General features: G+C 33.5%; 2 protein-coding genes across 2 annotated transcripts; both read right to left on the bottom strand.

Moving 5' to 3' along the window:
• Positions 1 to 3282: 3282 nt before the first annotated feature.
• On the bottom strand, positions 3283 to 3801 carry LOC132169140 (putative invertase inhibitor). Its single transcript, XM_059580224.1, has one exon. The coding sequence runs from the start codon at positions 3799 to 3801 to the stop codon at positions 3283 to 3285; it is 519 nt and encodes a 172-aa protein (XP_059436207.1).
• Positions 3802 to 5965: 2164 nt separating this feature from the next.
• LOC132172431 (RING-H2 finger protein ATL64-like) lies at positions 5966 to 6946 on the bottom strand. Its single transcript, XM_059583930.1, has one exon. It carries the CDS (start codon positions 6862 to 6864, stop codon positions 6163 to 6165), a length of 702 nt encoding a protein of 233 aa, XP_059439913.1. The 5' UTR covers positions 6865 to 6946; the 3' UTR covers positions 5966 to 6162.
• Positions 6947 to 16997: the final 10051 nt, after the last annotated feature.

Genomic DNA, 16997 nt, shown 5'->3' with positions numbered 1-16997 from the left:
AGGATTGAATCTACTAAACCTCTTGGCAGAAAATAGTTTCTTTTGCATCCCAGTTATTAGATAGTTTGGAGCGGGTTTGTCATTCAGTTAATAATTTCTTCTAGTTTTAGTAGTTAGTTATGGTGAGATTCTTGATAACTAAAGTTAATAAATTTGTATGAAATTTGATCTTAAATTCAGAAATGAAACTGGTTTGCATATGTAAGTAATTTGGTTCCCTGGGACTGGGTCTGGGTCTGCGATCGATCGCACACGATTGTGCGATCGATCGCAACATCACAAACACCTTCTGGTACTGCGATCGATCTCACACGATTGTGAGATCGATCGCAAAATCTCGAACACCTTCTGGTACTGCGATCGATCGTACACATTGTGCGATCGATCGCAGATTATTTTTTTTTTAAATTTTTTAGGACAATTAGGGTCCACTTTGTGGACGCTAATGGTTAACCATTAGCGTCGACTATGGGTTCCGTTTACATTACCTTTAGGGTCAAAAAATTGTGACTTTTAGGGTCCATAAAGTGGACGCTAAAAGTTATCAATAGGGTCGACCCTAAGCCGACGCTGATAGATAGTTTTTTATTTTTATTTTTTTACGACCATTAGCGTCCACTTTGTGGACGCTAATGGTTAACTAATCAGCGTCCACTTTTATTTGGACGCTGATAGTTAATTTTTTTTTAATTTTTTTTAGGACCATTAGGGTCCACTTTGTGGACGCTAATGGTTAACTATTAGCGTCCAATTTCAGTCGACGCTAATGGTTAACCATTAGCGTCGACTATGACTTTTTTTTACATCACTTTTAGGGTCAAAAAATGTGACTTTTAGGGTCGATAAAGTGGACGCTAAAAGTTATCATTAGGGTCGACTTGAAGTGGACGCTGATGATCACACGTATGAGCATTAGGGTCGGACTATTAGCGTCGACACTTTTAGGGTCCAAAAGTCGACGCTGTTGGAAACAGCGTCCACTTTAGGACTTTTAGGGTCGACTTTGAGTCGCCCCTAAAGACCTAATTTCTTGTAGTGCCCTTAACAGAAATTACTAAAAATAACAAATTATCTTTCGATTTTCGCTTTTTTATTTATTTATTTTTAATTTGAAATTAAGGGATAAATTTGAAATTTTATAAATTAAAAAGAAAAAAGTAAAGGGTATAAAAGTCATTTTATCACTTTTAATATTTAAAATCTGATGGACGAGTAAATCGCATTTGCATCAAATTGAAAGCTCAAGGGAAAATTTGAGAGGTCTTCTCAAAATACATTATAGATGAGGGCACTTAAAGTGAAATTTTCCGTATTTTCTAACATTAATGGTATCAAAGCCAGGTTAGTTGTTAATCTTCGATTTGTATTATTTCTTTTGTCTTTTCTAAAAAGCACTCTTTTGTGAACAATGGCAGTCCCACGCACAAAGGTAGCAGTACCCTGCGCAAGGGCCGTAACAGTATCTAATTTTTCTTTGATTAAATCATGATTCAGTTAATTTTTCTTTGAAATTTACAATTTGATTAGTTCTTACTGGAGTCTTTTTTTATTTCGAAACAGGGTGGAATTGGTCCAGCTAGATGGTTTGTCTGTTGAGGATGTCCATGTTCTTGACCTCATAGTACTGCAGCAATGGCATAGGTAAGACTCGTTAAGGATTTTTTTTTTTTTAGATGTATTCTCGGATTTATTAATCAGGAAATGCTGATATTCTGTATGGAGTACTTGTTGTTTGAAGGTTCTAACTCTAAGATATGAAGCTAGCAGTTAATAAATGGGGACTGCTGTATGCGGTGAAGCCACATGCAGCAAGTTAAGGTGTAGTGAATATGCCAATGTATCAAACAGCTAGAGTGTGCGTAATTTATGTCTTATGTAAACTTTAGTTGTTAGGCTTGAACATATATACTTCTTCTAGAGAATAACTTCACTCTTACTCTCTCTCGATCACCGGGAGATATGAGAATGGGAAAGGGGATTTCCTCAAATCTTCCTATTCTCTCTTGGAACAAGGCTGGCTGTGGCCGCTATGGGTTCAGCTTGGGCAATGGCGGTGGAGATTTTTAGAGGTGACTGCCGTGAGAGAGATGTTTGGTAGTAATTAATAAGGTGTTTTGCTAACATTTGATATTTTTGTTTCAAACTAGTTTGTTAATCTCTCGTTGAAGGGCACAAAATGCTTAATTTGTGCCAAGACCACACAGAAGTTGCTCTCTTTCTTATATTCATATTTTTAATTAAATGTAAATCATATTTAGCTCAAAGTAAATGTGGAATACTGAATACATGTATGATGCAGATGGAAAATTTGGCATTGGTTTTGTATAAATAAAACCCAATTTAAAAAAAACTTAAAATCATCGCAGATAAGTAGTTATCAGCGACAACACGACTTATCGACATGAATAACTAAGCATTAGAAATGAAATATTGTGTCATTGCTGATAAGTAGTTATCAACGACGACACAATCTATTGTCACTAACAACTAAGTATTAGCAACGATATCTCGTGTCATTGCTAATCGATCACTTATCATCAATAACGACAACTCGTTTTGGCTTCTGAAGTATTAGTGACGACCAAGAACATTATAGTAAATGACAACAAATATGTCACTATGATCGAGTTACAACATATCGTTTTAGGTTCTAAAGTTATTAAAGACTATCATAAACATTATCAGTCATGGCTTCTGTCGTCGTTGATGACCAACAACGACCAAGTATTTGCAACAACTTATCACCAATGACATGTGATCGCTAAAAGAGATGACTTTTTGTACTTTTAAAGACCTATTTTCTTACGGTTAGGAATGTTGCCATATATGTTGGTTTTTACAAAATTTGGTATAGTACTCCTAACATTTTTTTGTAGCTGTATTCGCAAAGTCTATTTGCCTTTGCCGATATGAAAAAATACATTAAGAGATGTATGGCTGGATCATGTACGGTATATATGTATGAGTGGGAGATATTAGTGCATGAAAGGTGCTCACAATAGGCGTCCTAGATATTGTGGGTATTGCTCTAGTAACCTGTTCTATCGCCAGGAAAAAAAAAATTGCTAAATTTTCAAGAGATCGAGGACGTGAAATAATCGAGTACGATTCAACTTCGGTGCACGAAATGGACCGAATATTTTATTCGCTAAGTATTTTTTTGTTTTTTTCTAACATCTCAGGAGTTAGACACGTATTAAATTATGATGCAATGAAAGATTGACCTATAATAACAAGTAGTATTAGCCCCACGAGAGACCACATGATGTACGTGAAAATCATTTATCCAGTCAAGACCTGAATAATGGCGTAGGCATTCTTGGCTAATGCAATAAATACTCTATTCTGGTGGGCCACCTCAATCTTCATTCCCTGCAGCCCGTCCTCACATGATTTAGCATCAGCGACCGCCGCCTTCACCCAATTGCCGACGTCGACGTCGTGGGCCGAATTCCGCGACAGGGCGCCGAGCGAGTTCTCAAGCTGCTCCGCCGCGTCCAGGTAATTGTCGGAGCAATCGAATAGCCCCTGCTGCGCGGCAGGGTCTGCATTGGCGGTCTCATTGTTAGCCAAACCGGCAATCTGATCCATCAAGTCCGTCGCATTTTTGTGGGCGAGCTTTATCGCTATCGACGCTAAGCCTCGTAGATCGGCGTGTTGGCTGGCGGGATCAGACCGGAGGCTGGAGACACAAAAATCTTTGTCTTTTGAGAGCTGGCAAGCATGTTCTACTACATCTGCGACAATTTGGCGTGGCACTAAGGAGATGCAGATGATTGAGAGCAAGAAAAAGGGTTTCATAATTTCTTGCTTTAATTAATTAATTTGCTATATATTTTTTGCTGGACCAGATCGATAATCTGATGATGGTGGTGGGAACATGTACGTACGTGTTTATATGGGGAATCAATGCTTGGTGGTTAATTTGTTTTGAACGATGAGCTGAGCTTTGCGTCAACTTATTGAAGGCGTTTTGTACGTTTACTAATTAAACTGTATTCTGTTGCTTGATTTTTAGGGATAAATATAGTATGCGGTTTATAAATACTCGTATTCCACACGTATAAATGTTATATATACATAACCCTATACTTCTATTACACATATTTAATCCACGTATGTAGTTTTTTCCATGGACCATTGACCAGATCATTGATACTGAATTAGTAGTTGATGAATTAATGGTGCTGAAATATTTTAACAGGGAAGATCTGCACAAGAATAAAAATAAAAAATAAATAAAAATTCATGCGTATTATTTGGAGATTATTTTTAGAATAATATATTTTTATTTTCTCTGCAAATTAATATTTTTCTTTTGTCTCCAAATTTAGGATTTTTTTTTTCTCCACGTATTTTTCTTGGAGAATACTCAAAACCTATAAAGGCATCATATCTAATATGTACGTTGTTTTTATATTTTCAATAAAATTTTAGTCTTTCAAAATTATTCTCTAATTGATTGTTAAAGTTAGGAGCTTGTTACCAAAAGGTGGGTACGTAAAGAAATGTTACTAATTGGAGTTAACACTTATTCATGAAATAATGATTTTTTATTTTTTATTTTTCTAATTTATTGAAAAAGAATGATTTGAATCACTCGAGTGTGTTCTTGGATACATACGGTTAATAAATACACGATAAAGAAGATTTGTCTATCACCATAGTGAATGAATAAATCTATCATTGAATTTGTGTGTGATTCACATGAATCTTCAAATCTAATAGTCGATTTATTAAATTTATAGAAAAAGATAGAAAAGTATGAAAAAATATTGATGAAGTAAAGAATTACCTTTTATAGGGGCCAAGATGAAGGCCTACGAACGAAGGAGATAAACCGGGACTGGGGTGGAGGATCCGAATATAAGAATCACAAAAGAAAGGTTGACGTCAAAAGCAGCCGTATATACATTGGAAAGAAAGAATCACAGCCTGTTGAGAGTGGCACCAATTATGGGGGGCTTCTCGAACCTTTGTTTCACAGACAAAAATAATGAGTTCTTTATGCAACCTTATTGTGGATGCAATAAGACATGATCTAACCTAGCTAAGCTAGCTGCTAAAAATATAAATCATAACATCATTAATTGGGATCTTCTGACAAAGTTGAAAGGATCGAAATTTCTTTTAAATTATATTGAAAAAAAAGGAGTTAAATACCTAATACTTTTGAGTTTTACAATTTTATTTTTTTTTCCTGAGAATTTGATTTTATCATAAGAAGTACTTGTAGTTTTGTTAAATAATCAAATTAGTCTTTCCGTCCGTTGACTGTTAGTTGATTTAACAGATTGACACATGAATCAATTAAAAGTTAACACTTGGCATAAGTGGCCACGTCATCAGTGATGACGTGGCCACCTAATTAAAAATTTTATTTTATTTTTTAAAAAATAAATTATTTTTAAAAAAAATAAAATAAAATAATATTCTTGGCCATTTGGGAGTGGCTCTTTGGCCTGGCCACCCCCATCTAGCCGAATGGGGGTGGCTCTTCGCTCCAAGAGGGTGCCCGAAACCACCCTCAAACCATTGGGGGTGGTTTCAACCACCCTCTTGGTGCCCCAAGAGCCACCCACAAATGGCCAAGGATTTTTTTTCATTCTTTCTTTTCTCTTTTTTTTTTTTGAAAAAAAAAAAAATAATTATGTGGCCACGTCATTAGTGATGATGTGGTCACTTATGTCAAATGTTAACTTTTAATTGATGCACGTGCCAATCCGTTAAGTCAATTAACGGTCAACGGACGGAATAATTAATTTGGTCATTTATCAAAACCACAAGAACCTCCTATGATAAAAATAAAATCTTATGAAAAAAAAAAAAAAAAAAAAAAAGTTGTAAAATCCTAAGAAAGTATTAGGTATTTAACCAAAAAATAATAATAATAATCCATCTATGAAACTGTCCTGCATGTGTTTTTAATATGGAAAAAAAAAAGCATAATTTTTTAATCCCAATTTTCCGTATTGAATAATTAAGTAGTCAATTAGTTATATACATCCCCACAAGAGTGAGGTAATTAGCTCAAACCAACAACCAAAGATCAAACAGTGTACATTTGCCACGCATGCAAAATCTATAGCCACGTGTTCCAAGACTCTGCTTCTGCTAACACGAAACAACCTCCCATATCTCGATGGTCGTCTCCTTTTTCCCTTATATGCTCCAAATCCTCTTCATGGACAGAACCCGATTACCCGAAGACTTGAACCCGTGTACACCGGGTGAATCCGAACCTATCTCATACAACCCTCTCAACCTAGGCACCTCCACAGCTATGCCCACCAGCTCCAACGGTTTTCGATGGCCATCCGAGGGCCCAAGACTCACCCGCTGCGAAAAGCCAGAGCAACCCATTTCAGCCGATTCCCTTTGACCCGGCTCTGTCCGTGAACCGGCCGATTCATTCTCCGTTTCGGCCGAAATATCGGCCTGAACCGGTGCTCTGCACAGTGGGCACTTAGAGCGAGAGCGGAACCACGTATCAATGCAGTGGACGTGAAAAGTGTGTTCGCATTTGGGCAAGACTCGGCCACGCTCGCCGTCTTCGAACTCCGATAAGCAGACGGCGCATTCTAGCGGAGAGCCGTGGGTTACGGGGGAGTAAGTGAAGGTAGATAAGGCTTTGAGGACGGAGGGGGGGAGGCCTTGATCAGTAGAGTTGGTGGCGTTGGGTGTAACGAGGTGATTGAATAGGTGGCGAGCTTGGCGGCGGCGACGTCTGTTACGGCGGTGGTGGCTGTGGATGCAGCCCCGCCAGCTATGGAAGCACACCATGGTGAGTACCAAAAGGAAGAGAATGGTCACTGAGCATAGCATAATCTTCCCGTTGAGAGCATAGCTTGCATTATACTCCATAAAGAGAGAGACCTAGAGAGAGCTAGAGAGAGAGCTAGAGAGAGGTAGGTTGATGGAAGTGAGTGTCAGGGAGAAGGGAGCGAGAGCTCATTTATGGAGGTGGGGGTGGGAAGGGCCGAGGAAGGTTCCAAGTGCTCGGCAAATGGATTCATTTTTACTTTTTTTTGAGCTTTGAATATTATAGAATTTAATTTAATTGTGATTTATTATCATGTCTATATTAGATAGTAATTAGTAAATAATTAAAATTTGATTATATTAATGTAACTCCTTAATAAAAATTTTAATATATATTTGGCAAAACTACTTTAAGCTACCAACCTCAAATGACGTGGCATGGTCATTTATATATATATAAGTAGAAAGAAAAAAAAAGAAGACAACCTTTATAGGATAAGGCATTACTAGGATGAGATCGAATACATGTAAATTTTATAATCTTGCCCTATGGTGGGCGTTGGTGGTGTTTACCATTAATGGAGCCAACTTTATGTGATTATTGGAGAAGATACAAATCCACTCTGTGCGTTTAATGCAAAACTAGCTGGCCATTTCCAAGTTAATTAAACTAGTAATATTTGGATCAAATACATCTTAAACTAATTAAACACTTTTCCGCTTTTGCATGCGACCTTATCCTTTCATTTGGTTTCTTTTCATTCTTTAATTAAGGTTCTAATGTGAACAACTCATCATTTCTGCTCATTCTTTTTGTGCTATATATAGCTAGCTTGGCCAATCAAAAGTACTGGTGCTTATAGTAGTGATTTTGAGTTCTTTAACTCTATAGTTTATTTATATTTCAGTTAAATATTTTACATATTAAGCCTGATCACTTATTGACTTGATGAAAAGTTTTGAATTCATGCATGAAAAAAAATGTTAAAATATTAATTAAATGATTAAATTAAAAATTTATTATCAAATACATGATTATTCAACAGCAACATTATCGGCCAGGATAGCCTATAAGCTTGAACATGCGGTCATACATTCTCTAGCTTGATGTGACCACAATTACTTATTCGAACTATTAGCCAGGCAAATAATATAATAGATCCTGTATACAATTCACTAAGGGCCAAAGTAGGTATTGGGATGGGGAATGTCCCTCCAAAATTACTTTTTTTTTCCTCGTTTCTATAACTTTTCTTTTAGTTTGACCCCTCATTCAGCCTAAAAAACGAAAATGCCCCAATTTAATTAGTTACGTTTAGTTTGCTTTTACGGTCCACTAGAAATTGAAGACCAAAAATGCTGCCTTCTTCTAGTTTGTTTGGAACTAGAAGCATTTTTTTTTTTTTTTTTTTTTTGTGGGGGGGGGGGAGGTGGACTTTGGGCTCTGCACATAGTGTTGGGTGGTCTTGAGCCTCTCTCAACCAAAAATCTAACTTAATAAGTGATATTTTCTCTCACACTTATAAACTGACCGTCAGCCACTTCCACAATCGATGTGGAATAACCTCAACAATTTTTTCCTCACACATCGAGCCCTAGGTCGGAGCAACAACAACTGGTTTCTCCCGTAGACTGTTGGGCCGAGACTTGTTAGTTGAACCTGGACTCTGATACCAGTGTTTGGTGATCTTGGGCCTCTCTCAACCCCAAAACCTAGCTCAAGAGGTGGAGCTTTCTCTCACACTTATAAAATGACTATTAACCCCTTCCACAACCGATATAAAATAAGCTCAATACTTGGGGTTAGCTGTCATCTAACTTTAGCTTTTGTTTCCATTTTCTCCTCTTCTTTCATAGTTTCACTCTAGGGCCTAGGCTCTAGCTTTTTCTTTTTTTCTCTCCTTTTTTTCTTTTATTTGTTTTTTATAAGTTTTGAAGTGTCACCATCGACGCCTGGAAGGCTATCTCACACAAACACACAATTATTTATATACAGGAACGGAACTTGAATTTTTAGTTTGAGAAGGTAAAATTTAAATAAAAAATTTTTAAAAAGTCCTTAAGGAGACAAAATTTAGATTTTAAAGGTTTATTTTTTAAAAGAAAAATTATATTTTTAAGGCCACCGGACGACATGGGGGCTTCCCCAACCCCATGAGCGGTTCGGCCCCTGTTTATATAAGTTCTTCCGCTCACTACAAATTTTGGATTCGTCTTTGAATTTACTTGTTAAAACAAATTTGAAGTTGTTGGACTAATTATGTTGGACTAATTATGTAAGATGATAAGTCCTACACATATAGTGTCAGATGATTTGTCCAAATTACCAACTGTAGGAGAATATAATTGGTGCGAATCTTGATGGGAACTCGTTTGGGGGGGAAAGAGAAAAGACAGGAGCATAAGTTGAAGCTGCAACATGGCAGGGTATGGATGAAGGTGGTTGATGGGAAAGGAATCAGTGGACAGTGATATGGTGGTGCCATGAAGTGATATTTCATGAAGAAAACTGTACAAACACCCAAAAGTGCGCATAATGGAACAAAAGAGAAAGCCCTTCCAAAAACATTTTTTCACCGTGGGAATAATCAATGATCAAGGTTCATAGTTATACCCGAGGCCAGTTGCAGAACAAAAACAAAAAAGGAAAAGCATGCATATTCGGGGAGCGACAGTGTCACGGAGTTGTACATGGACAATCATGTCAGCTTGACGTAGCAATGGATGTATGTGTTGGGATGTAGACCTTGTCACCTTGCACTTCTTGATCGTCTATGACCTAAATCTTATGACAGCAACCATTGTGAAAAGGTTGTTTATTTATTTACTCAAATTAAAAATTTGTTTTTGTTGTTGTTTTTTTTTTTTTTTTTAAATACCTTAGTCAATCCATTAAACAAAGATGAGTTACCAAATCTAAAGCCAAAAAAAAAAAGCAGAATATATATCAAACAGAAACTGTGTATGTTAATGATTCCAAAAGAGTCAAAGATGTCTCCCGTCTGAACAAAATTCAATGAATGAGCCGCATAAAGCCGTAAAAGCAATGTAACATAAGAGGATATGTGTAATCCTATCCGAACTTCTGAAAACAATTCCCATCAAGAGGTTGAGGAGGTGGATTCACTACTGATCTACGAATAAGAAGTGACTCACTCAAAAAATAAAAGTTTTATTCACAAGATAAAACAACCAAATCTTGAGAAATCAAAGCCTTCAACAACAAAAAAAATCATCAACAAGTTACAGAGATTGGCGGAGACTGGCGAAGACGGTGGATAACAGGCCGTCCAAGGCGTGCAAATTTAATCTTTAAATAAATTTTCATGTGTTTTTAATTTTAATTTTTGTATCTCTAATTTTGATAATTAATTTTGTTTAAGAAGTATTTATTTTTCTAATCAGTCTCCTACTGTCCAAACAATTAACAGAGGTCTTGTCATATCATTGGTTTGTCACGTACGTCACTTTACAGAAAATTAAAATTGTACCTTTTTTTGAAAGAACAAAAAAAAAAGCGTAGTATGTTACTAAAAAAATATAAAGTGTAGTACATTCGTATGAAGCCAACCCCTCAATTCTAAACTAGAAAAAATGTCTTGGCCCTGTCTCTTCGACCAAGACATTTTTTATATCCCTTCAAAGCCCTTCGAACCCCTCAATTCTGTATCTTTTATATATATATTTTTTTTATATCAAATATTCTTATTTTGTTTACATCACAGCCAAGAGGTTTATCAAACAAAGCCATAGTCATTTTAACTATTAAAAATATAATTTTTGTACTGTAGCTACTAATTTTTTACTACAATTTTCATCATAAAAATTTATTCAACTTAAAAATAAGTAAATTAGCCGTTTACCGCTTACCGCTTACCGATCGCTTACATCAGTTCAACCCTTTTACTTTCTTTACATATTGTTTTTGTTGTGTTTTATCTTCACTTTGAGGGAGGGAGAGAGAGAAGAGAAAAAAAGAAAAACTTTAAATGTGCTACATTAAACTCTCCACGTGAACAAATTTAGCAAAACTTTTTATTTTGAAGGGTTTGCTAGAAAAGAAAACTTACGTATAATAACTATATTTAATTATAAAGTATAATTTAGAGCATATGTTGGAGATACTCAAAGCGAATATTGAAAGGCCAACTCTTCATAAAATTATTCGAAAAAAGATAACTCAAACGGAAAATAGTAGTTTTATTTTTTAAAATTTTTAAAATTTTATTTTATTAAGAGTATTTTCGTCATTAGGATAACTTAGACAATTTTCAGTAGTTGAAGACAATATTGTCTCAATTGAAAATTTAATAAAAATACTATCAAATGAATGGTAGTATAAGGAAAAAAAAAATTAAAAGCTCACAAAAAAATTAAAAAACAAAAAAAAACTCATCTTATTCCGCAATGCGTATGACTCTTTTAATGAGAAATTTGTCAATCAAAATAAGCTTTCTAAAAACCTAAAAAAAAAAAATTAAAATCACATTAAAAACTTATTAAAGATTAAATTTGATTTTTTTTTCATATATATATATATATATATATATATATATATATATATATATAAAAGTGCCGGAAATAAATAAATTAATGAAGAATGAATGATGATGTACACTTTATAGATATTTTTGGAGTTGCAGCTTTTTACCTATCTACCCTTTTTGATTAGCTAACTATAAAGTTGTCTAATCATAAGTATCAGCAAAAAGATGTTCAACATATCCGACAAAATATATGGTACTGGTCCAGTATTTTGCCTCTCATCAAGTTGGCTTATATGTTCTCTCTAATCAAAAAAAAAAAAAAAAAAAAAAAAAAAAAAAAAAGAGCAGATTTTGAGCTCTTAAATATCTTATATCACTTAAAAGTAGAAATTTAATTTTGTGTATATAAATTTTTTGATAAAACAAAAAAAAAAAAAAAAAAAAATTTCTTTTTGAATGTGAGTTTTACTTTAGGTTCGTAACATTTGGTGTCAAAGCTAATCACCGTGTTAAATATAAAACCATGCATAACTAGTCGAATATGGAATCGATGAGTTGAAGTTTGGTAGTTGAGTCACAGAGAAAGCGACTACTTGTAGAAAACAAGATCTGCGAAGTCACCCAAATAAAAATGATAAGTCTTCAGGACTTCCCAAGTCGTGATTAAGCGTTTTATTTTGGTTTGTTACATAAGATGATAACCTAATTAACTTGTTTGTTAGTAGGTGTGATTTAAGTGACTTCTAATATTGAACCCCCAAATGAGCTAAATCTCCCTCTCACTGTTTGTGTTTTTTATAAACTCTCAGAGTTGGCTTAGAGCACATGTTTGATATTGTATTTAAGAAAAAAAACTTTTAAGTTCTTTGACACAATCCAAAACATTCTCTTAGCCCAACATTGAAGAAACAAAAAGACAACCTTACTTTAGTTTATTTCTCCCAAAAACCAAACATAATTTAAGAGTTTGAAATTGCGTTAAAAAGTTTTAAAAAATATTTTTAATATAAAAAAAAAAAAATCAAATCATTTGATTTTTTTTTTTTTTCTTTTTTCTTACAATGCACTTAAAAAAAATATGAAAACGCACTTTTGGGAATAAAGAAGAACCCAAACTCCTGTTTGGACCAACTTCGCCCCATTAAACTCCACCAAGCCTCAGGCCTATACTTTAAAGGTTTGGGCCTTAAAGATATGATGTATAGCAGTGGTCAAGTGCTTGGGGCCAAGCTGGGCCTAACCAGACTAGATGAGAATAAAAAAGGCTAGCAAATTTAGCTGGAACCGACAAAATTGGGGGACTAGACCGGGCTAGAACGAGATCAAATCAATGGGCATTGCTAGGCCAATACGGTATTTATGAAAGGACATAGTTTTCATTCAAATTGGGTTAGATGAACTTTTTTCAATTCAGTCTATAAAAATAACATGTGTTTATTTTTTTTAATAACATGTAAGATGCACATGAGTTTTTAATATTATTTTGGGTTAAATACTATTCAAGTACCCGTGGTTCGCATTAAAATCAAATAGCTACTTGAGTTTTTAAAAATATCGCAAATGATACATGTGGTAAGCCAATAAACCTATTTGGTACCTCAATCAAGATTCCGTTAAGTTTTTAACGGAATCAATTTTTTTTTTTTAGGGTTTGGCCCAGTATATATATATATAAATAAATAAAATATGTTTTTTTGATTTTCCCTTTTTTTTTGGAATTTAAAAAAAAAAAAAAAAAATATGAAGTGGTACCCAAAAACTCAAGTACCACGCCATGTGGCACCCACGTGTAAGGGTGACGTGGCATTCCGTTAAAAAACTTAACAGAATCTTGACAGAGGTACCAAGTGTGTTTACTGGCTTACTACAAGTATCATTTGCTATATTTTTTAAAACCAAAGTAGCTATTTGATTTTGGTGCAAACCACTGGAATAGTGTTTAACCCTATTATTTATTCCAACTTTGTTACTATGAATTTTTTATATTGGGCCAGGATTGTGTTTTATGGGCCAAAATTGGTTGCTTTTTTTTAGGACTAAATGGTTGTCTTTTGGGCTAAATAAGTATTTATTGGACTAAGAGCATTTCCAATGGAAAAGTCAAATATTACTTTTATCTAAAATAGCTCCTCAAATGTTTTAAAAAACTCATACATTGGATTAGTAAAAAAAAAAAAAGTAAAATAGATATTTGATTAGAAGAGCTAAAAGAAAAGCTAAATGTAGCAGTACTTTTCAAGGGAGCAATTTTATTTTTCATTGTTTCTCTCACCTGTTTTCTCTTTTTCTTAAATCTTTTCCTACTTTTTCTCTGCATGTTCTCTTTTTCTCAAAAATTTTTCCATTTTTCCTCTCACATGTTCTCTTCTTCCAAAAACTTTTCTTACTTTTAATAATATTTTAATAGAATAAATAGAAATATAGTTAATCGAATGTAGAGACATTTAAAAATGACTTAGCTAAACTAGATAAAAGTGAGTTATAATGAACTATTTTACATAAAAATATGACTCTTTCATTAAAAATGCTCTAAATGGTTGCCTACCCCCTATCTAAATAAACGGATGTTGAAACAATAGTTTTATTTTGTTTACTGACAGATGAAAGTCGGTTACACGTCGATGACGGTGACAATTCAGCGTGGTCGGTAAACAATCAACATTTGATCTGCCCACCTCTACTGAAGATCACTTTGGCTTTGATTTCTATTGGAGCCGGCAATGGTGGGCAATTCAGTTAATATCGTTGGAGGGCAACTTAATTAATATCGTTTGTAAAAGAGACAAAATTGTAAGAGAACAAAGCGAAGGATGCTAACCGGTTACCGCCGGCGAAGGTCAATGACATAGACAATTTGATATTAATCTAATGGAATTGATATAGACGATTGGCCCTCTACTCAAGCAAGTAAACCCTTTGAACAAAGGAAATGAATCCTCGCGGTTTCTTTTTGAAATGGAGGGAATCCAATTTTGTATGTCCAAATTTATTTACCTTTATGCCTACATCAATCCTGTCCATTTCTCCCTTTCCTTGAACAAATGGGCTTCCTAAGGAAAACTTTAAACCGACAGAAAAGCTCAAATCACAAGTAATTTAAATAATAATTAATATGAAAGAGTCCGTATTAAATTTAAGAAAAACTTCACAAAACTCTAGTGAACTTCTATGCATTTTAAAAGTATTTTTCAAAGTTTGAAAGGTTTTAATTAAAGGTATCAAATTTTCAATTACCCATTTCGGTTAAATATTGTTAAAATTCTCAAAATACTATTGTTTTTTATTATAAAATAAAATAAAAATTTGTAAAGATCTAAACGCTTATTTAAAAAAAAAAAAAAAAAAATTGCAATATTTTTGCAACATCTTTGCATTTTTTTTTTTTTTTTTTTTTTAAATCTTGCTATAAAAAAATTGAAAATTGAAAATCATAACAGAATGAGATAATTGAAAGAAATTAAAAATTCGATTCCCTTAAATAAGAGTTTTTAAATTTTAAGAAAATTCTATCAAAATAAGTGAAAGTTAATAAGGATTTTGTAAAGTTTTCCCTAAAATTTGTCTATCCAACTATGTTTTGAATTGACTTATTACTTATTTGAACCAGTAAATCTAAAAGGACATAAATTTTCTTCAAACATGATAATAACTATCAAATTTCTTTTAACATGTTTGAGTTTTTTAAAAATAAATGTTTAGATTCTTAAGTTAGTAGAATGATAATAAATAATTATTAAAAATATTTTTTAAAAAAATACAAAAGGGACTGATTATAGAAAATTTATGTCGATTCTCGGATTGTTTGTTCGACATCTCAATCCAAAACCATATCGCAGGCGCCTGATTCCGCCCACGGAAAAAGGGACAGTCCCAGGAATCCTCAGATTGTAGGGATTCCGATCGAGGGACAGTTCAAAAAACAGTCTTGAGAAGTTGAGGGATCATCATCTTTTTTATTTTATTTTGGGAAAATATAAAATGACCCCCCAAATTATCATCCATTTATAATTTAGTCTCATAATGTTCAAAATGTAATAAAGTAGTCCCCTAAACTTCCAACCAGTTGCAATTTGGCCATTCTGTTAGTCAGCACCGTCAAAATGAATGGAAAAGTAAAAACGACGTCGTTTTGTTGAGGTAAAATTACTAAAAATGCCCTTTTAGGAAGAAAAAAAAAATCAAATTAAAAAAAAAAAGCCCACTAAATATTGTGGTTTTGCTTTTTTAAAAAAAAACCTTTCACAATAACTATATCAAACTTCCGTCCAGCATTAAAGTACTCGTCTTTTTCATCAGGAACGCTCCAGTTCGTCACTTCCCAAAATGACAGTCCAGTTCCGCCCAACCTTTAGACCCATAATTGAAACCTAAAACCCAGTACAGATATTGTGTCCATGCCTAGAGAATTTCTTAAATTAAATCTTTAACAAACTGAAACTACATAAGTGGACCCCTCCCCCCCCCAAAAAAAAAAAAACAAAAAAAACAAAATTGATATCGTAAGTTTGAAGTGCATTTGTGTTAAACTCTTTTGTCACTTTTTGGCTTCTAGAAGTCGCCTATCATCCGCTTTGTGTACCCTTGTTCTGATCATGTGCATGATTGATGGTGGATATTGCCTATGGATCTAAACGGTGTGCTCGGAATTTTTTTGCCCCATTTTGTAGCATGCATAATCTTCTGTTTCAGATAATGGAGTTGTCTGTGTGTAGCATGCACAAAACATTTTCTAAAATGGTCCTCTGTTTGCAATTTTTGGGCATGTGTATGTTCAAAATTTTTTAAATTTACATAAAAATTGTATGAGGCTTGAAAGAAATACTTTCGGTCTTGTGTCCATCATAACTTAATGGAATTAGATACCTCGTTCATTTGGGCCTGTATGTTCAACACCCATGTCAATTTGGGCATCAAAGAAATGCAGAAAAGTTCCTAGTCAATCTTACAATACACACAATAAATTAGTTAAATAATGCATTTAATAATGAGAAATCACTTCTTAAATACACTAAAATCATCAAATTTCTTTTCTTTTTTCGAGAACTTGTTGGAGATCAAACAATACTTATGAAAACAATGTTCATGACTCGCAAAACTTTAATATGAAAGATTGAGGGAACAGGCATGTAGACTAGGAGCGAATGTTGAAATTTGTTTAGGGTTTAGATGGGGAAAGTCCACATAACCCCCTCAAATTACCACTCAATTGACAATGTCTCCCCCAAACTACAAAAAATTGTCAATGTTCCACCCAATGACGAAATTATCCTTAGTAAATTAAAAAAAAAAAAAAAAAAACCCCTGAAACTAACAAAAAAAACATCTCCAAATGATGGACACTTTTTTTTAAAAAAAAAAAAAAATCAATTTTATAAGAAAAAAAATAAAAAAATTTCGATTTTTTTTTTCATAAAAATTGAAACTTTTCGTTTTTTTTTTGTATTTTTTTTTTGTTTTATAATTTTATTTAAATAAAAATTTACGTTTAAAAAAATAAAATTTTCGTTTAATAAAATGAAATTTTTTGTTTTTTAAAACTAAATAAAAAAAATAGTTTTTTTTTTAAAAATAAAATTTTCCGTTTAAAAAAAAAAATTGTTTAAAAAAAATCGTTTTTTTTAAATATTATCTTTAAATTAAAAATTTTCGTTTTTTAAAAAAATCAATTTTTTTTTTGAATTTATAGGGGTATTTTTGTCTTATTGAGAAATCTATAGGGGCATTTTTATCATATTGCTAGTCTTGGGG

This window comes from Corylus avellana, chromosome ca2 (genome assembly GCF_901000735.1).
Source record: "Corylus avellana chromosome ca2, CavTom2PMs-1.0".
Taxonomy (NCBI): Eukaryota; Viridiplantae; Streptophyta; class Magnoliopsida; order Fagales; family Betulaceae; genus Corylus; species Corylus avellana.
The sequence above is the reverse complement of the archived record's forward strand: the minus strand, read 5'-3'. Positions and strand labels throughout refer to the sequence as shown.